The sequence below is a fragment of the Leopardus geoffroyi genome, chromosome E2, assembly GCF_018350155.1.
Source record: "Leopardus geoffroyi isolate Oge1 chromosome E2, O.geoffroyi_Oge1_pat1.0, whole genome shotgun sequence".
Taxonomy (NCBI): Eukaryota; Metazoa; Chordata; class Mammalia; order Carnivora; family Felidae; genus Leopardus; species Leopardus geoffroyi.
The window spans coordinates 9,341,101-9,363,282 of NC_059335.1; the positions used below are offsets into that span (position 1 = coordinate 9,341,101).

Consider the following 22,182-nt stretch of genomic DNA (forward strand, 5'->3'; position numbering starts at 1 on the left):
TACTGAGAACTGGGGTGTATCAGTCGTATCAGTCAGGATGGGCTGGGTTATGCCGCAGTAACGAACACCCCCCCAGCATCTCAGTGGCCTTATACTGCAAAGGCTTATTACTTGCTGGTGTTCCTGGTGTTTTGTGGGTCCCCTAAGGGCTCTCCTCTGCGTCACCTTTGTGACCCAGGCCGGTGGCACAGCATCCGCCTGGAGCGTTGCTAATTCTTTGGCACTGGGAAACAGAGAAAGTGGTAAGGCTGACAAAGTTCTTTTTTTTTTTTTTTTTTTAATGTTTATTCATTTTTGAGACACAGAGAGACAGAGCATGAATGGGGGAAGGTCAGAGAGAGAGGGAGACACAGAATCTGAAACAGGCTCCAGGCTCTGAGCTGTCAGCACAGAGCCCGACGCAGGGCCCGAACTCACGGACCGTGAGATCGTGACCTGAGCCGAAGTCGGATGCCCAACCGACTGAGCCACCCAGGCGCCCCCTAGGCTGACAAAGTTCTTACGGCTTCCGTGTGGATATGATCCGTGTCACTGGACTTGCATTTATTGACCCAAGTAGGTCATGTCATGATGTGTGACTTCAAGAATTTTTTTTTTCTTAATGTTTGTTAAGTTTTGAGAGACAGGGTTAGAGACAGAGAGAGAGAGAGAGAGAGCACGAGTGGGTGAGGGTTAGAGACAGAGGGAGACACAGAATCAGAAGCAGGCTCCAGGCTCTGAGCTGTCAGCACAGAGCCCGATGTGGGGCTCAAACCCACGAGCTGTGAGATCATGACCTGAGCCGAAGTCGGACGCTTAACCCACTGAGCCACCCAGGCGCCCCCGATGATGTGGAACTTCAAAGAAGGGTGGGAAATGCAATCTGTCCATGTGTCTGGAAGGAGAGAGAGAGAGAAGAATATTTGTGGACAGCCCTAATGCCTGCCGCATGGCCCCAGAGATCAAGCAGACTGTCTCCCTTCCTGCTGGGGTTGGGGAGGTGGTTTGGGAAGGAGAGGGTTAGAACGCCACGGGTCACTCTTTCTGGCCGTTGAGTCCTGCTGAATGCCCTGTCTAAATTTAATCTAAATCCAGACTGAAGATTAAAATTGGCATAGTTTCTCATTTGTTCAGATAACCCAGTCTTCCCCTCCCAACATCCTGCCCTATAACCTGGTGAGGCCTACCCGTCGGTAAGTATTTAACAACTCCGGGCACTGGGGGCTCGGTTGGTTGAGTGCCCAACCCTCGGATTTCGGCTCAGGTCATGATCTCATGGTTCGTGGGTCCGAGCCCTGCGATGGGCTCTGCATTGACGGTGAGGATCCTGCTTGGGATTCTCTCTCTCCCTCTCTCTGCCCCTCTCCCCCCTCAAAATAAATAAACTTAGAACAAAGTGAAAGTTGCCTTCAAATTTTGACAGCAAAAAAGTAAATAAGTAAATAAATAAATCCTAATACAGGAGACCCCATTTTTCCTCCTTTGCTTGATCACAGAGGTTTTCAGGAGCTTTTTGCTGCAAAGACTTATCTGGGACCTGGGTCTTGAGCTGGAAAAGAAGGTGTGGTTTCCCACTTTTTTTTTTGTATGTGGAAGCTCTAAATGCCTTGGGCGGGGAGTTGGGGAGCAACGTTGGGGCACATCGGAGTTTGGCCTTGGCTTCAGTAATTGTCCAAAATGTGCCAGATGGGGCACCTGGTTGGCTCAGTTAATGGAGCATGCAGGGTTGTAGGTTCGAGCCCCATGTTGGGTGTAGCGATCACTTAAAAATCTTAAGAGAACCACACACACACACACACACAAAACCCCCCAGAACAGAATGTGCCAATCAACGTTGGCTTTGACCTTGCCCCGGAAGCATGAATGACCAGCTGCGTATTTCACCGGTGACATTCCTGAACTCGTGGATGCTCTGTGATGCTGCAATCACGTAGGTTACTGTCACACACACACACACACACACACACACACACACACACACACAGCATCGCAGGGTCAATTTTAAGAGCAAAACACTTTAGTTGCACTTCTGAGCTTTTGTGCACACCCTTTCCAGTACAGGTTACCTGGAGTGACAAATTGTGTGTTCTCTCCCCGTGAAATTCTATCAACTGAACTATAGACGCGTATTTTCACTGCAAGACTGTATTTGTTTATGTACACTGCAAGATTTATGTATGTATTTGTGTATGTATTTATTTACTTATTTTTTGAGGGAGAACGCGAGAATCCCAAGCAGGCTCCATACCGTCGGCATGGAGCCCAACGCGGGGTTTGAACTCACAAACCGAGAGATCGTGACCTGAGCTGAAATCGAGAGTCAGACGCTCAACCCACTGAGCCACCCAGGTGTCCCCTGCATTAACATATCCCCATCTTAAAAAAATTTTTTTTTAAGGGTCAAGCCAGTGATGTCGAGCCCTGTCCATTTAAGACGGACCTGGTTGACCTCCTGGAGGTCAGAGGTCATCATAACCCCACTAGCGATCACAGCTAGCTTCTCCACCTTTGATTGTCCAATTATTTCACTGGACAGGCGATTAATTCCAGGTACAGAATTTTAGGTACAAGAATTACAAGGATCCCAACAGCTGCGTGCACATTTGAATAGCAAGGGAGTATGTTTACTAGGCAACTCTAGGAAGAATATTACTTCCTTTCTGAATCAACAAACTTTTTTTTTTTAATTTACATCCAAATTAGCATAGAGTGCAACAATGATTTCGGGAGGAGATTCCTTAGTGCCCCTTCCCCATTTAGCCCATCCCCCCTCCCACAACCCCTCCAGGAACCCTCAGTTTGTTCTCCCTACTTATGAGTCTCTTCTGTTTTGTCCCCCTCCCTGTTTTTATATTATTTTTGCTTCCCTTCCCTTATGTTCATCTGTTTTGTCTCAGAGTCCTCATATGAGTGACGTCATATGATGTTTGTCTTTCTCTGACTAATTTCACTTAGCATGATACCCTCCAGTTCCATCCACGTAGTTGCAAATGGCAAGATTTCATTCTTTTTGATGGCCGAGTAATACTCCATTGGATATATAGACCACATCTTCTTTACCCATTCATCCATCGACGGACATTTGGGCTCTTTCCATACTTTGGCCATTGTCGATAGTGCTGCTATAAACATTGGGGTGAATGCGTCCCTTCGAAACAGCACCCCTGTATCCCTTGGATAAATGCCTAGTAGTGCGATGGCTGGGTCGTAGGGTGGTTCTATTTTTAGTTTTTTGAGGAAAACTGTTTTTCCAGAGTGGCTGCACCAGCTTGCATTCCCATGAATCAACAAACTTTGATAAAAATTTAAATTTCAATGTTTTTATTTTGAGAGGGGAGAAAGAGTTTGCGTGAGCGGGGGAGGGGCAGAGAGATGGGAGAGACTCGTCGTGGGAGTAAGGAACATGAGAAACGCCTCTTTAAGCATTTGCCCCTTAAGTTACCCAAGAGACTACATCCTGGAGATGATTCCAAGATTGTAATAGATCCAGGAAAGTCTCCCCGCTTCCAAGGCACAGATGAATACATAGTAGGAGAGAAACACAGTAAATGCTAGGATTGCTGCCACTGCCTTGCCTCATCCTTCATCTGGGACCAAAATTCATTCCTTTCCAGTTTTGGTTCTCTAATAAAATCCTCCGAGATGATGAATATGCTCTCTGTGTGCCTTTCCAGCTCTGAATTTTCTTTTTTTTTTTTTTTTATTTTTTTTTCAACGTTTATTTATTTTTGGGACAGAGAGAGACAGAGCATGAACGGGGGAGGGGCAGAGAGGGAGGGAGACCAGAACCGGAAACAGGCTCCAGGCTCTGAGCCATCAGCCCAGAGCCCGACGCGGGGCTCGAACTCACGGACCGCGAGATCGTGACCTGGCTGAAGTCGGACGCTTAACCGACTGCGCCACGCAGGCGCCCCACCAGCTCTGAATTTTCAACATGTAGTAGCTTTGTTAGTATTTACACACGGGTGTTCTCACCAACACGAGGCCCTGTTTGAGCCTGTTTATTTTTTTGATTTTTTAATATTTATTTCTGAGAGAGAGAGAGAGAGACAGCATGAGCAGGGGAGTGGCGGAGAGAGACAGAGAATCCCAAGCAGGCTCCAGGCTCCGAGCTGTCGGCACAGAGCCCGACGTGGGGCTCGAACCCACGAACCGCGAGATCATGACCTGAGCTGCAGTCTGACGCTCGACTGAGCCACCCAGGCGCCCCCTGACGACTCGCATTTTTTTTTTTTAATTTTTTTTCGACGTTTATTTATTTTGGGGACAGAGAGAGACCGAGCATGAACGGGGGAGGGGCAGAGAGAGAGGGAGACACAGAATCGGAAACAGGCTCCAGGCTCCGAGCCATCAGCCCAGAGCCCGACGCGGGGCTCGAACTCACGGACCGCGAGATCGTGACCTGGCTGAAGTCGGACGCTTAACCGACTGCGCCACCCAGGCGCCCCGAGACGACTCGCATTTTTAAGCACGAGCTCTGGAATGTCATTAATCTATATTAAAAAGCATCAAAACCCCAGCAGGCCGGCGCAGCACAATCTTCTTGGCAAAAACGGAGAAAGGACTGAACTAAACTGTACTTCATAGCACTGATTTTTGGAGCACTTGGTGATTTCTATCCTCCATTTGCTGCATATAACCTGTGTGGCCTTGGACAAGTGTCTTAGCCTCTCTGAGCCCAGTGTATCCTGAATCGGGGCTGGCAGGGGACTCCCTGGGGACGTGGCGAGAGACGACCGCTGGGGAGTGGTCCGGGCGCGAACACTTTCTCCATCACAACCTCTGTCAGCTGGAAAGAAAAAGTAAACACCTGAGGATATTCGAGGCCATGGGTAACTCTATCCTGATTACCAGCGGAGATTTATTAGAGAGTAAATCAGTTCAAGGGGACCGGACCGGAATTTCAAAATAGGAATAGAGTAGAATAAAAAAAAAAAAAAAAAAAAAAAAATCATGCCGTACAGGGTGGCATTTCCCGAAACTATGGTGATGTGAGATGATTTCCTGCTGTGCATCACGGTCAGAAAGGTCTGGAAGCCAACAGACGGTTCCCAGCTTCGCACTGCTTTCCGGACCACCGCCGGGAACGTTCTGAGAGCCTCGCCCAGAGCGAACCCCCGTCTCTCGGCGGCGCTGCGTTGGCGGGACTCCGCCGCCAGGTGGCGCCCGTGTCCCGCCGCGAGCGGGCTCGGCTCGGTCCGACCTTCCAGGCTCGGGTTTCCTTCTGGTCCAGCGTCGCCCAGAGGATCCGTTCGCTGGGACCGGAGGCCCCGCCACGAAGACAGCTCCCGGAGCAGAGCGCGGTGGGAGGGCTTGGGAGGCCGGCAAGGGATGCGGCCATCCTGAGCCCCACCCCTCCCTTCTTATTCCGCAGTGTTCAGCCGATGCCTCTCTCTGTGCCCCAGACGGGGTCGCTGCTCCCAGAGCTCGCATCCCAGAGCTCGCATCCCAGTGGGGAGGACAGACAAGAAGCCACAGTCGCGACCCCGCCACTGCAGGGACGCCTCCCCGCCTAGGGCTTAGAGGCAAGTGTGGTGCCGGACAGCTGGCTGTGTGACCTTGGGCAGTTGGCTTAGCCTCTCTGTGCCTCAGTTTTCTCTGCTATAAAGTGGGAAGATAGCACCCACCGCACAGGGTTGGCGTGGGCATGAAACGAGTTCGTGTCCGCAAAGCACTTAGAAGCCCTAGGATTTTTGTGAAACCAATGGTTACAAATTCTCATGTTGCACCTGTTGGTACTGAGGACGTAGGCAATGGGGCGGCAGGAGGAATCCCCAAAGCCACACCCTTCCTCGCCTCTCCTTGGAGTTGAGTTCAGGGATTGACTCCCAGCCAGGATCCTTTCTCTCCGCATGGTGCTCCCTGGGGGGTAACGGTGGCTCCAGCCCCCTCAGCCTGGTCTGGGGCCGACAAGGAGAGACTGAATGCATCCATTGGTGACCCGAGGACAAATCGGTGGGCGACAGACGCAGGCGGTGGGGCTTGGGGGGGGGGGTGGGGAGGGCCAAGCGCGCTTTCATCCACAGGCCGCCCCCGCCCCCAGGCCCTCCCCAAACACCGGGAGCTGAACTTCGCAGAGCTTTTGGGCACCCCGCAGCTGTGGACACCCAAGAAGGCCTTTGATGTTCCTTTTTCCCTCTCCTTTCCCCCTTTCTTGCCGTCACGGGTAATTTACGGATCGTAAAAGCCATTCATTGTCAGTGAACATGCAGTGACTTTTCACAAAGTTACAGAGTCCTACAATCATCACCACAGCCCAGTCTTGGATCATTGCCTCCGTCCCCAAAGTTTCCCTCTTGCCAGCCTGCGGTCAGCTTCCTGCCCCACCTCCCGCTGGGGCGATCTTGTCTCTCCAGATTTGCTTCTTTTTTTTTTTTTTTAATTTTTTTTTTCAACGTTTATTTATTTTTGGGACAGAGAGAGACAGAGCATGAACGGGGGAGGGGCAGAGAGAGAGGGAGACACAGAATCGGAAACAGGCTCCAGGCTCCGAGCCATCAGCCCAGAGCCTGACGCGGGGCTCGAACTCACGGACCGCGAGATCGTGACCTGGCTGAAGTCAGACGCTTAACCGACTGCGCCACCCAGGCGCCCCGCTCCAGATTTGCTTCTTCTGGAAATTTCATACGAATGGAATCATCCAATTCATCTCCTGTCTGAAATGCTTTTCGGTTGGACACGTGCGTCCGGTGCAACGCAGCAATATTGACTGCTAAAATCAGAAAATAGATTTGGGAATTTATGCAGGGGCAGTAAACACACACAAAAAAATTCAAAATAAATTTGTGATGGGCCTGGATGGTATGTGGGGATCTCTTTATTGACTTCTATTTATGTATGTATGTACGTATTTATTTACAAATTGGTTAAAGACATTTATTTCAAAGAATTTTTTTTTAATGTTTTATTTTTGAGAGACAGAGTGAGCGCAGGTGGGGGAAGGGCAGAGAGAGCCGGAGACAGGATCCCAAGCGGGCTCCGTGCTGACAGCAGAGAGCCTGCTGTGGGGCTTGAACCCGTGAACCATGAGATCATGACCTGAGCTGTAGTCAGACACGTAAGCGACTGAACCACCAAGGCGCCCCGACTGACTTTTAACTGTATCGATTCATCTCTGTAGAATTTGGGTCGCCACATTTTCCAATTTTTAAAAAAATTGAGAAGAAAAATAAAAAAAATCAGGATAGAGAGCCACGCCTCTATATAGGTCTTATCCACCAGACAGCATGAGAGAAAAGCTTGTTTTGTTCTTTCCTTTAGACCAGTGGCCAGCAAATTACAGCCTGTTGCCCAAATCAGGCCCGTGAGCCAAGAATGCTTTCACGTTTTGGGGGGCACCTGGCTGGCGCTACAGCATGTGACTCTTGGTTGTGGGATTGTGAGTTCAAGCCCCGTGTTGGGTGGAGAGATCACTTAAATGAAAACAAAACTTAAATTGGAAAAAAAAAAAATGATCAAAAGACTGTTTTGTGATATGGGAAAAGTATGTGAAATTCGAAGTTTTAGTGTCCAGAAATGACACAGCCGCATCCGTTTGTTATGTACGGTCTACGGCTGCTTTATGCCACAATGGAAGAGCTGGGCAGTGGAGACAGGGACAACCTGGCCCACAGAGCCTAAGATGTTTCCTCTTTGGCTCTCCATGGAAAAAATTTGCTGACCCGATAGAGACCCAGAGTCTTCCACAGTCCTTGGCCTCAAGGAGATGCTCAGGAAAATATCTGTGATGAACAGCACAGTCTCAAAGGCCAGAATAACTTTAAGGTTTGAAGGTTTTCTTTCAGTCAGTTAATAAGCTTGATAATTTCATAAGTCACTGTGGTAGACAGAAAATGGCCCCCAAAGATGTGTATGTGCTAATATCCAGAGCCTGTGCGTATGTTATCCTATATAGCAAAAGGGAATTAAGGTCACAGATGGAATTAAGAGTTGCTAATAAGTTGATCTGAGATGGGAGATGATTCTGGGCTATCTGGATGGGCCCAATGTAGTCATAGGTGTCCCTATAAATGAAAGAGGAAGGACTCTTAGAATCATGAGTCAGAGGGATGTGATGTGAGAATTCAACCCCTGTTGCTGGTTTAGATGGAGAAGGGGCCACCAACGAAGGAATGTGGGTGGCCTCTAAAAGCTGGAGAAGGCAAGAACATAAACTTTCCCCTAGAGCTTCCAGAAAATATAGCCCTGCGGACACGTTGATTTTCGCCCAGCGAGACCCATTCTGGACTTCTGACTGCCAGCAATGTAACATGAGAGATTTGGGTTGTCTAAAGCCCCTATATTTGTGATAATTTGTTGTAACAACAACAGGAAACTAATACATGTGTGAAAGCCTGAACTTGACCATGAAAACACCTACTGCTTTGAAACTCAAAGGAAGCTGTTTAACATCAGCAAGTTTCCTTAACTTCTGTGCTTCAGTTTCCTCAGTTATAAGAAGGAGATAAGCATTTATTTGTGGAGTGGTGGTGAGTGATAAATGGAGTGATATATGTAAAGTCTTCCACATAGTAAGGGGCTTTCCCTTAATATATGAATGAACAAAAATAAACTGTTAGTAGAAAAGATGGTTAAAACATACAGGAAGCAAAAAACTCACCTGTAATAAAGAAAATGCCCAAACTCCTATGCATCTAATAACATTGTCTACAAATACATTAAGCAAGAATTGACAAAGCTGTAAGACTTCCATCAGGGCACCTGGGAGGCTCAGTTGGTTAAGTGTCCGGCTTTGGCTCAGGTCATGATCTCGAGGTCCATGAGTTTGAGCCCTGCGTCAGGCTCTGTGCTGACAGCTAGGAGCCTGGAGCCTGCTTCGGATTCTGTGTCTCCCTTTCTCTGTGCCCCTCCCACACTCATGCTCACTGTCTCTCTCTCTCTCCCCAAAATTAAATGAACATTAAAAAAAACTTTAAAAGACTTTGAGAATACACTTCTCTAATGGGGTACTGTATTACAAGCTTACTCAGTAAAAGATCAAGAATCAAAAATTTTGTTAGTAAGAGAATGTGAAACACTCAAGAATCTTGACCATTCAGACAGGTACTGAACCCTGATCCCACCCAACACCAAAGAAATTCCGTGTTTAAAAAAATCTCCCTTAAAATGCTTCTTAATCAAATCAGGGGCTTGCTTCATCTACTTAGTCTAGCCACACAGCCTGTTGCAGCCACAGACACCCAAAAACATGTCCAGGGGAGTGAGAACTCGTGTTTTGAAGGTTGTGTTATTGGGACCGTGACCTTCATTTCAATGATCCTAAAGTTGCTTGTGCTAATTCAGGGAATTTCACCCAGTCTCCAGAGAGCAGCTAGGAAAGAGAGCAACGGGAACTTAGTTAAGACAAAATGACACTCTCGTCTTTCGTACAGCTTTCTAGGAATCCAAGCCAGTGAATTCTGTCAGGGTTGCAAGATCTACCCACTATCTGTTATGAGAAAATGTAGAAAATGCATTTACAAACCTTCAACAGGGCTAACTCTGCAAAAACAAGTCTATGGACCCTTATACTTACTAAAGAGGATGAGAAGAATGCATGTGGCCAGGCGGTTGACAGAAGTCAGCCCCATGGGACTGAAATGAACATCAGAACACGTGTCCCACAGCAGCATCATAAAGACCACATACTCAGACCATAATGCAGTCAAATCATGACCAATAACAACCAGCTGGCAAAAAAAATGTTATCACAGAGCACACCAAACCCCAACTTGAATTAAAGGAGGCTCAGGGGCACCTGGGTGGCTCAGTTGGTTAAGTGTCCGGCTTTGGCTCAGGTCATGGTCTTGAGGTCCATGAGTTTGAGCCCCGCGTCAGGCTCTGTGCTGACAGCTCAGAGCCTGGAGCCTGCTTGGGATTCTCTGTCTCCCTCTCTCTCTCTCTTAGAAATAAGTATTAAAAAAAAAAAATCAAAAGATAAATGAGGCTCAAACAGGGCCTCGTGTTGGTGAGAACACCCGTGTGTAAATACTAACAAAGCTACTACATGTTGAAAATTCACACGGCAGAGCTGAAAAGGCACACAGAGAGTATATTCATCATCTCGGAGGATTTTATTAGAGAACCAAAACTGGAAAGGAATGAATTTTGGTCCCAGATGAAGGATGAGGCAAGGCAGTGGCAGCAATCCTAACATTTACTGTGTTTCTCTCCTACTATGTATTCATCTGTGCCTTGGAAGTGGGGAGACTTTCCTGGATCTATTACAATCTTAGAATCATCTCCAGGATGGAGTCTCTTGGGTAACTTAAGAGGCAAATGTTTAAAGAGGCGTTTCTCGTGTTCCTTACTCCCACGACGAGTCTCCAAAGTGTGAATTCGTGCAAGGATTACATTGAGACAACCTTGAAGGTTTTTCCAGATTCCTTAGATTCATAGGGTGTGTCTCCAGTGCAAGGGGAAACGTCTAGCAAAGATGAAAAAAGATGACAAACTTTCCAGAGACCTTACCTACATAGGGTGTGAATATGTCAAGTTGTTGGGTTCTCACATTTCTGTCGTTCAGGGAAGACTCGAGCTCCCTCCCAAAACGTCCTCATGTGCTCGTTATTTCGAGAAAACTAATGAAACTTCTCCCACATTCCTTTCATTCGCAGGACCCCTCTCAACTATGAGTTTCGTTTTGTATTTTTTTTTCAAGTTTATTTATTTAGGCAATCTCCACAGCCCACGTGGAGCTTGAAAGCATGACTTTGAGATCGCGCTCTTCCGAAGGGGCTAGCCAGGTGCCCGTCAACTGTGAGTTTTTAGGTGGTTTTTAAATCTGTGAGAACTGATGAAGGCTTTCCCACATTCTTCGCATTTATAGGGTTTTTCTACGATATGAACCCTTCTATGTTCGGTAAGCTTGGAGAACTCATTGAAGGTCTCCCCACATCGCCCACATTTATAGGGCTTCTTGATAATGTGCTTTTGTAAGTGTTTGTTAAGGTGTAAGGAATATTTAAAGGCTTTCCCACACGTCTGGCATTCGTAGGGCTTCTCTCCGGTGTGAATTTCCATGTGTCTCACGAGGGACGACTGATACAGGTAAGATTTCCTACATTCTTGACATTTGTATTTCCCCCCTCCGGGCTTAGTCTCCTTGCGTGAGTCAGAATTTGCAGGGTGGGCAAAGGATTTCTCATCTTGCTTATTCTCATGATTTGCCTCTGCCATACAGGATTGCCTCTGTGCCTCATGGATCGAGCTATCTTGGAAGGTGATTCCACGCGGATCGGACACGTAGGTTTTCTCCGTAACGTGAGTCCTGCATACGTTGAGGCAGACGTCTTCACCAAAGGCTTGTCCAAATGGATCCCATTCATGAACGTCCGTCCCCATGCGAATGTTATTATGGCTGTGAAGCACATTGTTGTAATCGTGAGGCCACACGTTTGACTCCGGCCCCGTCTGACTCCTCACAAACGGGATCAAGACAGTGCTTTGCCATAAGAGTCTATCATATCCGTAGTTTTTATAGATCTTTTGATTACTGGTTAGGACAGGATTTTGTTTCAGGATATCTGAGCCCCAGTTTGGGATAGGGTTTCTTGCGGCATCTCTCCGGGAAGGCACGAGCTTGGAGCCTGGGTTAGGATCGTCCTTCATCTCGCGATATTCACAGATCCTGACCGGAGACTCGCCCTTCTTGTGAACGCCCGCAGCTTGCTGCCACTTTCGGTCCCTTTGCTTGGGCGGCTCCCCTGTCTCGTGGCATTTCCAGTCTTTTCCCCGCGGGGAGGGCCGGGAACCGCGGCTCACGGCACACACTCGGTTCGCTCCCCGAGGGGTCTTCTCGGCGAGAGTGTCCTGCCGGGGGGTTGGGTTTTGGGTCTTACGTTGACTCAGCGAGTCTGAAATAAAGTGCACAAAAGTCAAGTTCTTTGTTGAGAGCGGAGGTGGGTTGGGGATGGGTTGGGGAGGATAAGACAGGGAAGTGCCCAGGTGGGTTTCTTGTCAAACGGTCACTCTGCTCGAGAGGGAAGGAAGAGTGAGCAAGACAGCGGAAACGCATCAGGGATTTGGGCGGTGCCGGGAGCTCGACTGCAGTGAGGACGGGTGCTGTGTGGACGGAACCTGCTACGAAACGCTTGTTCAGGGATCGAGGAAAGGAGTCGTCAGGAAGGTGTAGCCTCGTGGAAGAGAACCGGACAAAGAGTCTGCCATGGACTGTTTTTGTGTCGCCCAGAAATCCATTATGTTGAAGCCCTCATCCCCCATGTGATGAGGGGATTTGCAGGTGGGGCCTCTGGGAGGTAATCAGGTCTAGATGAGAATGTGACGGTGGGGCCCCCACGACGGGACTGGTGTCCTTACAAAAGCAGAACGGAGCTCGCTGTCTCTCTAGCACGTGAGGACGCAGCAAGAAGGCGGCCGTCTGCAAACCAGGAAGAGAGGCCTGGCTGGGAACCAAACCTACTGGCACCTTGACCTTGGACTTCCCAGTGAAGAGACAAATGTGTGAAAGCCATCTGGAACATGGTATGGTGTCATCCCGAACGGACTAAGACAGAGTCCGTGTGTGGCTTTAAAGGGGCACAGGTCTTTGGGACAAAAAGAAAGAATAAACGCCTGGACGATTCTGATGCGTCTTAGAGTCTTTGCTCGCCTCCCAGATGAAGTGGATTCTTTCTTTTTATTATTCTTAATTTTTAAAATTTTGTTTGAGGGGCGCCTGGGCGGCGCAGTCGGTTAAGCGTCCGACTTCAGCCAGGTCACGATCTCGCGGTCCGTGAGTTCGAGCCCCGCGTCGGGCTCTGGGCTGATGGCTCAGAGCCTGGAGCCTGTTTCTGATTCTGTGTCTCCCTCTCTCTCTGCCCCTCCCCTGTTCATGCTCTGTCTCTCTCTGTCCCAAAAATAAATAAACGTTGAAAAAAAAATAGTTTAAAATTTTGTTTGAGAGAGAGAGAGAACGGGGGAAGGGCAGAGAGGGAGGGGGAGAGAGAGAGAGAGAGAGAGAGAGAGAGAATATCCCAAGCCCCACAGAGCCTGCTGCAGGGCTCAAACCCATGAACCACGAGATCGTGACCTGAGCCGAAGAAACAAAATATAGTCTGGCCACACAGCGGAATAGGATTCAGCCATAAAAAGGGGTGATGCGCGGATAGCTGATGGCAAGAGGGCTGAACCTCGAAAGCATCGTGTCAAGTGAAAGAAGGCAGACACGGACGACCACGTTTTGTCTGATTCCACGTATATGAAATATCTAGCGTAGGCCAATCTATAGAGACAGAAAGCAGATTAGTGGTCGCCCAGGGCTGGAGGCGAGAGTAAGGGAGTGACCGCTTCGTGGCCCAGAAGGTCTCCTTCTGGGGTGATGGCAGCTCGGAGCCTGGAGCCTGCTTCAGATTCCGTGTCTCCCTCTCTCTCTGCCCCTCCCCCGCTCGCACTGGGTCTCTCTCACCAATAAGCAAAAGAAAAATAAATTCTACCTTGTAAAATCCTTCCTCATGAGGATTCCTATCTGCCTGGCGAGCAGGTGCAGGGGTAAACTTACCCCCCTGCACCATTCCCAGACCTGCTCCTTGCTCGTCCAAATGGGAGACCAGACTAGGGGGTGCCTCCTTGAGATCCTGGTCACGGGGTAGGGTCGGGGGGGGGCGGAGATAGCGGTGCCAGAAACAGAAACTCTCCCTGAAGCAGGGGTTCTGAAGCCAAGCAAGTATGACTCTGCCGCACCTAAGCGGTCCCTCCGCTTCCCTCACGCATGCGCTAACACCCTCTGCGCTCCGTGTTCACCCACCTAAGGATCCCCCGAGGGCTGTTGATCGTGAAGCGAATACAAATGAACCGCAACGGACAGAGTTCCCCTCTCATGGGGTCAAACCCTGCGTCCACCCCCGGGGGGCCAGGGGCCGCAGCGCCGCTGCTTAACGGTCCTGGCCCCGTTTCTCAGCACCCCTCCGGGAACTCAGGAAGGGCCAGACTCGCGTTGGGCCCGGCCACGGGTAAACCGAGGGAGGGTAGCATCCTCACCCACGGAGGCCAGGTTCCTGCAGTTCTCCAGCATCACGTCTCTGTAGAGATTTCTCTGCGCGGGGTCCAGCAGGGCCCATTCCTCCCTGGTGAAATTCACGGCCACGTCTGTGAAGGTCACGGCGTCCTAAAACAACATGCCCGTTTGGGGCGCTGTTACCGGCGGAGTCGCGACCCTTCCCAAGGACAGGCTGAAGTCCTGACCCCCCCCCGCCCCCCAGTACCTATGAATGTGACCCCGATTTGGAAATGAGGCATTTGCGGATTCGCAAGGGGTACCAGGAGGTCACGCTGGAGTAGGTGGGCCCTATTCCAATCGACCGAGGTCTCACAAGAAGAGGAAATCTGAACACAGACACACGGAGGGGAAGAATGTCACACGATATTCTTCAGAAGTGGAGACTGGGGTGGGTTGTCTGCAACGAAGGCGGGCCAAGGAAAGGCGTTTGCCAGTCGTATATTAAGCTAGCCCACCTCCCCAGGCGCCTGGGTGGCTCAGTCAGCTAAGCATCCGACTTCATTTTGGCTCAGTTCATGATCTCAGGGTTCGTGAGTTCGAGCCCCACATCAGGCTCTGTGCTGAGAGTTCTGCTTTGGCTTCTGTGTGTCCCTCTCTCTCTGCCCCTCTCCCACTCGGGCTGTGTCTCTCTCTCTCAAAAATAAACAAACACTTAAAAAAAAAAAGAATGAGTGAGATCTCTTATCCATGGATGTAAAGTGATATCATGTGGTCTGTATATATATATATACAGACACACACACAATTTAAGGGAAAGAGAGAGAGAGTGTGAGGGGGGGAGGGAGGGGCAGAGGGAGAGAGAGAGAGAATCCCAGGCAGGCGCCACACTCAGTTTGGAGCCCGATGTGGGGCTCGATCCCATGACCCTGGGATCACGACTTGAGCTGAAGCCGAGAGTTGGACACAGCCGACTGAGCCACCCAGGTGCCTCCAAACCCTGTTTTTTTTTTTTTTTTATTTTTTTTTAACGTTTATTTATTTTTGAGACAGAGAGAGACAGAGCACGAACGGGGGAGGGTCTGAGAGAGGGAGACACAGAATCCGAAACAGGCTCCAGGCTCTGAGCTGTCAGCACAGAGCCCGACGCGGGGCTCGAACCCACGAACTGTGAGATCATGGCCTGAGCCGAAGTCGGACGCTTACCGACTGAGCCACTCAGGCGCCCTCTTATAGATATTTTATATGCCCTGCAGGATCAGTCAAAGGGACCGTGTTCATAAGGAAGCAAGGTTTTTAGCCCGAGAAGAAAGATTTCAAATCTAAAATTTTAAGAAGTCAGGGGGCGCGCCTGGGTGGCTCAGTCGGTTGGGCGTCTGACTTCGGCTCAGGTCATGATCTCGCGGTTCACGAGTTCAAGTCCCGCATCAGGCTCTGTGCTGACAGCTCGGAGCCCCGGAGCCTGCTTCGGATTCTGTGTCTCCCTCTCTCTCTCTCAAAAATAAATAAAAACATTAAAAAGTCAGGGCGCCTGGTTTGCTCAAAGTCAGAAGAGCGTGTGACTCTTGATCTGGAGGTTGTGAGTTCGAGCCCCACGTTTGGCGAAAAGATTACTTAAAATAAATTTAAAAACATTTTTTTTAGAGTTCAAAAGTGGCCGACTTTAGGATAAAGTATCAGCAGGAACCACACACACACACACACACACACACACACACACCACGCACGCACGCACTTCCCTGGCAAATCTCTGGAGAGAAAGCGCCCAGAAGAAATAAGCAGGAAGCCCTGAGAAATGGGCTGATTTAGGAAGAGAAAATCCACAGGGTGAGTCTGAGGGACCCTGTGCTATCAGAAGGCGGAGAAGCCACTCTAGACTGTGTTAAGAAATACAGAGGCTGAAAAGAAAGAAAGAAAGAAAGAAAGAAAGAAAGAAAGAAAGAAAAAAGAAAAGAAATACAGACGTTGACTGTTAAGGGTCTGCCAATGGCCCAGTTTGGGAGATTCTGAACCCTAACTGTGCAACTGATTGAAACAGACTCGTTACTAAGAACATGCGAACGCATCATGATCCCCAAAAAGGGGAAACCAAAGGGGCCATAAAACAGCACTTCTCGGGGCACCTGTGTGGCTCAGTCGGGGAAGGCATTAGACTCTCGATTGCGGCCCAGCTCATGATCTCTTGGTTCGTGAGTTTGAGCCCCGCGTCGGGCTCTGGGCTGACAGGGCCTGCTTGGGGTTCTGTCTCCTCTCTCGCTCCCTCTGCTCCCCTCCCCCGCTTGTGATCTCGCTTAAAAAAATAAATAAATAAATAAGAATAAAATAAAACAAAAACCCTCAGGGGGCGCCTGGGGGGGGGGGGCGCACAGCCAGTTAAGGACCCAACTCTGGATTTTGGCTTCAACTGCACCAGGGAGCGGTCACGTGGCTGGGACCTTCCCACGCACCAACTGTTCCCGGGTGGTCAACGAAAGGGAGGGGAGCGAGTGCCCGTCACACCATGAGCCTGTAGGAGGAAAGAATGGCACCTATGCCTGGTGTTTGCGCCCTGTCTGAAAGGAATCCCGCTCCCGGGGCGCCTGGCTGGCTCAGTTGGGAGAGGGTGCGATTCTTCTTCTTTTCCTTTTTTTTTTTTTTTAGTATATATTTTTTAATGTTTGTTTATTTGGGCGGGGAGGGGCAGAGAGAAAGGGAGAGAATCCCAAGCAGGTTCCACGCTGTTGGCGCCGATCCCGACGTGATACGCACTGTGTACTGTAATTTTTATATGTAATTTTTATATGTTGTGTGGGGCACCTGTCTGGCTCAGTCAGTAGAGCATGCGACTCCGGATCTTGAGGTCACGGGTTCGAGCCCCATGTTGGGCATGGAGCCTACTAACAACAAAACAAAACAAAACAAAACAAAACAAAACAAAACAAAACAAAACCAAAAAACCTGTTGTGTGGATGCAAACTGCTACACTCATATTGTGAAAAACATTTCTTTAACATAGAAAACCTGATAGCCCTGGGGCACCCGGGTGGCTCAGTAGGTGAGCCTCCAACTTTGGCTCAGGTCACAATCTCGTGGTTCCTGGGGTCGAGCCCCGCTTCCGGCTCTGTGCTGTCACGGTGGGCGGAACCTGCTTCGGATCCTCTGTGCCCCTCCCTCCCTCACCCAACTCTCAAAAGTAAATATTAAACATTTTTAATTAAAAAAAAAAAAAAAAGAGGGGCGCCTGGGTGGCTCAGTCGGTGAAGCGGCCGATTTCGGCTCAGGTCATGATCTCAAGGTCCGTGGGTTCGAGCCCCGCGTCGGGCTCTGTGCTGACAGCTCAGAGCCCGGAGCCTGTTTCAGACTCTGTGTCTCCCTCTCTCTCTGCCCCTCCCCCGTTCATGCTCTGTCTCTCTCTGTCTCAAAAATAAATAAACATTAAAAAAAAAAAGGGGCGCCTGGGTGGCGCAGTCGGTTAAGCGCCCGACTTCAGCCAGGTCACGATCTCGCGGTCCGTGAGTTCGAGCCCCGTATCGGGCTCTGGGCTGATGGCTCGGAGCCTGGAGCCTGCTTCCGATTCTGTGTCTCCCTCTCTCTCTGCCCCTCCCCCGTTCATGCTCGGTCTCTCTCTGTCCCAAAAATAAATAAAAAACGTTGAAAGAAAAAAAAAATTTTTTTTTTAAATTAAAAAAGAAAAAGAAAATCTAACAGTCCCAAATCTACTACGTATAATTCTACTCCAAGATTTATATTGTGGAACTGCCTTTCGAAACTGAATCGGGCTCCCCAGACCTGGGGAGGAGCCCGGGCGTGGGATTTCTAACAAGGTCCCGTTTGTTGCCCATTTTGCGGGACTGCAGCCTGCACTTTACCAGCCGAGTGGCAGGGGACACTCTTCCGCGTGAGAAGCAGGAAGGACACCTGGGCAAAAGTGATCCCGGCAGTTCTGTCCGAGCAGCAGCCAAGGTGGGGACGGTTCCGCATCCCTAAGCAACAGAGGGGCGGACTCAGTGACACCCTGCAGAAACCTGGGAACTGCACCGTTTTCAGGGGAGACGTGTTGAGGCGCAAGGGGTGAGATGTCGCGATATCTAAAAGTCTCTCTCAGGTGGTGCAGCAAAACACAAACAAACAAAAAGTGTGCACGAGCATCTGTGAACACGCACGCGCATACAGACAGCCAACAGGGCAACCTGCGTACCTGACTTTATGCGACCATGTGTTCATATACAGACAGCAAATAAAGCAAAATATTAGCAAATCTGCAAATCTTTACGGTTCCATGGGTATTTGTTTTATTATTACTATACATTCACCGCAGGTCTCAAAATGCTTCAAATATACACTTAATGGGGAAAAAAAGGAAGACCGAAAGAATGATCGACAGAACATTCAAGATGGCGGGGTGCCTGGGTGGCCCAGTCGGTTGAGCGTTCAACTCTTGGTTTTGGCTCAGGTCACGGTCTCAGGGTTCGTGGGTTTGAGCCCCGAGTCAGGCTCTCAGCTGACAGTGCGGAGTCTGCTTGGGATTCTCTCTCTCTCTCTCTCTCTGCCCCACCCCCACTCGAGTGCATGCTCTCTCTCAAAATAAACAAACTTAAAAAGAATTTCAAGATGGTGATTAACCCCAGAAGGAAGCAGGGCAATGGGGTCAGGCAGGGATGGGCCGAGGGCCTCTAACCAACAGCAGTGTCTGATTCTTTAACCTGAGGACCTATTTATTACATTATTTTTTAAAACTCTGGGGAGCCTGGGTGGCTCGGTTAAGTGTCCAACTTCGGCTCAGGTCATAATCTCACAGTCTGTGAGTTCGAGCCCCGCGTCGGGCTCTGTGCTGACAGCTCAGAGCCTGGAGCCTGCTTCAGATTCTGTGTCTCCCTCTCTCTCTGCCTCTCCCCAACTCATGCTCTCTCTCTCAAAAATAAATAAAACTTGAAAAAAAAATTTTTTAAATCTATTTGTGGGGTATCTGGCTGGCTCAGTCGGTAGAGCGTGCAACTCTTAATCTGAGTCCCGAGCTCAAGTCCCCTGTTGGGCATGGAGGCTACAACTAAAATAAAATAATTAAAATAAAGTAAAATAAAATAAAACTAATAAAAATCTTACAGCCAATTCATCCTGGCTTTTATTTTATTTTTATTTACTTTTGAAAAGATTTTAAGTAATCTCTATCCCCAACGTGGGGCTCGAACCCACAATCCTGAGATCAAGAGTCCCACACTCTGCTGACTGAACCAGGCAGGTACCCCTCATTCTTGGTTTTAAAAAGCTTAGTAGTACAGGGGCTCACGGCTGGCTGTTTGCAAAGCGCATGACTCTTGATCCCAGGGTTGCCAGTTCGAGCCCCGTGTTGGGTGCAGAGGTTGCTTAAAAATAAAATCTTTAAATAGCGAGAGAGGGGGAAGAAAAGCTTAGTACAAAAGAACTTTCTAATTTTTTTTAGATGTTTATTTATTTTTGAGAGCGAGAGAGAGAGAGAGACAGACACAGAATCCGAAGCAGGCTCCAGGCTCTGAGCTGTCAGCACGGGCCCGATGCGGGGCTCAAACTCACGAACCGAATTCCCACATCTTCTTAAATATACTGATTCCGTTTAAGAAAGAGGCAACCATACTACGTTGGTCTCAAAAATGTCACCGGTTTACGTGGGTTCCCCTTGTATGCACTCCTCTGGGGTTTACGCGAACCCACGTTTTCACAAAACAGAACTGTGACCCTCAAATAATACAAAGTCATTAGGTGCTTGGGGCAAACAGGAGATTTCTAGGCAACCCTGCCATTGTGAATGAACGGCCTCCCAGCCATTCGTCCCCCGAGTTGCAATCAGACAAGGATGAAACCAGCAGCAAAGACAAAAGGACTTTTGTCCCTCCCCCCCCCCCCCCCCCCCGCCTTACTCAACTGTTTTCTAACTCACTGATAAACTTTATCCCCTAAAACTTGTAGCCCATTTGACATCCTATCATATCGGTAAGAAGAGAACATTCCACTCTTGCCTGGGGGATCTTGAGTCACTGGGACAGAGAAGTGGCCTCGCCTCCGATCTGCAACCTGGGGCAGGACTCCTGATAAGGGGTTTGGGACACAACATTCCACATCTATCTTGACCTTGTAGTTTCCAAGGGAACGTCCAGACCAGATAACTTCTTTACACTGGACTCAGTTTGACCCTATCTAAGCCCGGATCCATTTACATACACCTACCCTGAATTACTACCACCACCACCACCACCCCCCCCCCCCCCCCACCTTGGGATCCTATAATAACGCCAACCCTTCCTGCCGCAGGTTCCTCTCAGGCGCAATCGATCTCTCTCCTTGCAACAAACCATTACAACGAGGGCTCCAGGTGAGTCCCTGGCGATCTCAGACACATTATAATGTTTGGGACAGTGGGAGACAGCAAACGAACAAAGAGAATGTGTAATTTGGGGTCGTCTCAGGGAAGCAGGTGGGAAAGAAACCCCCCACGTCTGGCAGATAGAGCGCATCCCCCCTCCCTGTGCGCTGAGCTTCCCGTGAACCAGACCTTTCTGGAGGAGACTAAGGACAGGCAATTTGTTCAGACCATGGGGTTCCATGCTGACAACTTCACTTGAACTCCTTTCAACGTGTTCTTTTAGAAACGCTCTCTACGGAGGTCTCAGTCCCCCCCGCCCCAAGAAAGAAAGTGCTCACTGGACCAAACCCAGACCCCGAAATCCTTTCTCTAGGAGAGGAGAACCCGATGGCCACCCTCTCCATGTGAATGTGCCCGCAATTTTCCTAATCGCTGAGGGACTCCAACACTTAATGGGTCTGAACAGCCCCCCTCCCCCGCTCCTGCCCTCCCTCCCCCCCCCACCCCCCACCCCCCCCACTGCTGCACGCAGGTATCTCCCTGCCCACTCCAGGGACCACAGCGTGGAGGGACCGCCCCTTCCCCCGGGGGCTTTTAGGGCTCAGCACGTGGGCCACTCTCGGCTTCCCCTCTCCTCCAGGGCGGAGGCAATCAGGCTTCCGCAGACAGCTGCCCCCGACTCCCCGGAATCCGACCCGGTCCCGCCCGCGGTGTGGATCGTGCGACAAGCCGGCACACTCACCATCCCTGCTGCACCGGCTTCTGGACGCGTCTGTGGGTGGCGCAGCCCAAGAGCTCATTCCCTGCACCGGATAGAGGGCTGCAGGGCTGCAGACGAGAGGGGTGGGATTGCAAAAAGAACAATTAAATAAGCAAATAAAATAAAAAACCACGCCCTCACCACCCCCCACCCCCCCCACCCCCCCCAACAGGGATCGACGACAGAGATTCATCCTGCGCGGGCCTTTTGTATCTGCTTCCGGACCCCGGCTCCTCAAAATGGACGGTTTAAGGGGTGGGAGCAGGGGAAGGAGGAGCCAGCAGGAAGGGGATCCCGGGACTTGCCCCCTCCCCCCAGCCCCACCCTGGGACCCCACTCCCCACCCCCGGCACCCAGGGTCTCCCCAGCCACTTCTGCTCCTTAGAGGCGTCCAGAAAGAGAGGCACTTCCCAAGGAAAGGAAGACTTTTTTCTGCCCTGGAAGAGGACACGGTCGGGAGGAGGGGTCCTCAGTTTCCCTCTCAGGCCTCCCCCTTCTTTTCCTTCCGCTGCCTTCCTCACCCCGCGAGCGTTGACCAGCCGGTGACCTGCGAGGTCTGCGCCAACAGATGTAACAAAATACTGTGCTGACCGTTACTGGGATTGAACCGGCGACCCTCCCGCGAGGAGCAAGAACGTCCTCCGATCCCCAATTCCAGGGAAGGAGAACAGCTGCCTGAATCCAGCCGGCGAGGACGCGGCCCCCGCTCCCCGCGACCCTGTTAAAAACAACAACAACAACAACAACAGCAACAACAAATCACCTACATCTGTTTAAACTGGAGGGTCACCTGACCTGCAGGTGCAGGCGAAGAGCGTCCGCGGAATAACTTCAACCCCGACTGGGGATTTCTTTTGGAAGGTCCCCAGCCAGGCCTGATTAACATACCCCCCCCAACGCCCCGCCCCGTTCCCGCCCCCTCCCCGCCCCACCTCCACCCCTGCTCCACCCCTCCTCCCCTCCCCCAAAGACGGAGGCCAGCCCAGCCCGTTCCCCAGCTCTCTAGGAAAGGGCAGGGAACCGCTGAAAGTCAAGTCAATTAACCTTTTATGAAGTGTCTCCTCTCTAGGAATGCAAGTCTACCCTAAAGCTTACGTTGCCTATTAGTACTCTGTACCTAAACTTCGTCTTTTAAAAAGTAATCGCCCACCCAAGGTCAGTCTCGAACTCACAACGCTGAGATCAAGAGTCCAATGCTCCACTGACTGAGACAGC

The 22,182-nt window shown here is 50.2% G+C and overlaps 1 protein-coding gene across 4 annotated transcripts; it reads right to left on the reverse strand.

Moving 5' to 3' along the window:
- Positions 1 to 10,012: 10,012 nt before the first annotated feature.
- ZNF114 (zinc finger protein 114) lies at positions 10,013 to 21,819 on the reverse strand. Of its 4 annotated transcripts, XM_045440730.1 has the most exons (5): positions 21,489 to 21,723; positions 20,950 to 21,035; positions 14,160 to 14,280; positions 13,936 to 14,062; positions 10,013 to 11,813 (listed from the first exon to the last, which is right to left on the reverse strand). In XM_045440730.1, the coding sequence occupies exons 4-5, from the start codon at positions 13,967 to 13,969 to the stop codon at positions 10,711 to 10,713; spliced, it is 1,137 nt and encodes a 378-aa protein (XP_045296686.1). In that variant the 5' UTR covers positions 13,970 to 14,062; positions 14,160 to 14,280; positions 20,950 to 21,035; positions 21,489 to 21,723; the 3' UTR covers positions 10,013 to 10,710. The 4 variants fall into 4 exon arrangements, with proteins under 4 accessions (XP_045296686.1, XP_045296685.1, XP_045296684.1 ...); XM_045440729.1 differs by lacking the exons at positions 14,160 to 14,280; positions 21,489 to 21,723 and adding an exon at positions 21,735 to 21,819; XM_045440728.1 differs by lacking the exon at positions 14,160 to 14,280 and having other exon boundaries at positions 21,489 to 21,722.
- Positions 21,820 to 22,182: the final 363 nt, after the last annotated feature.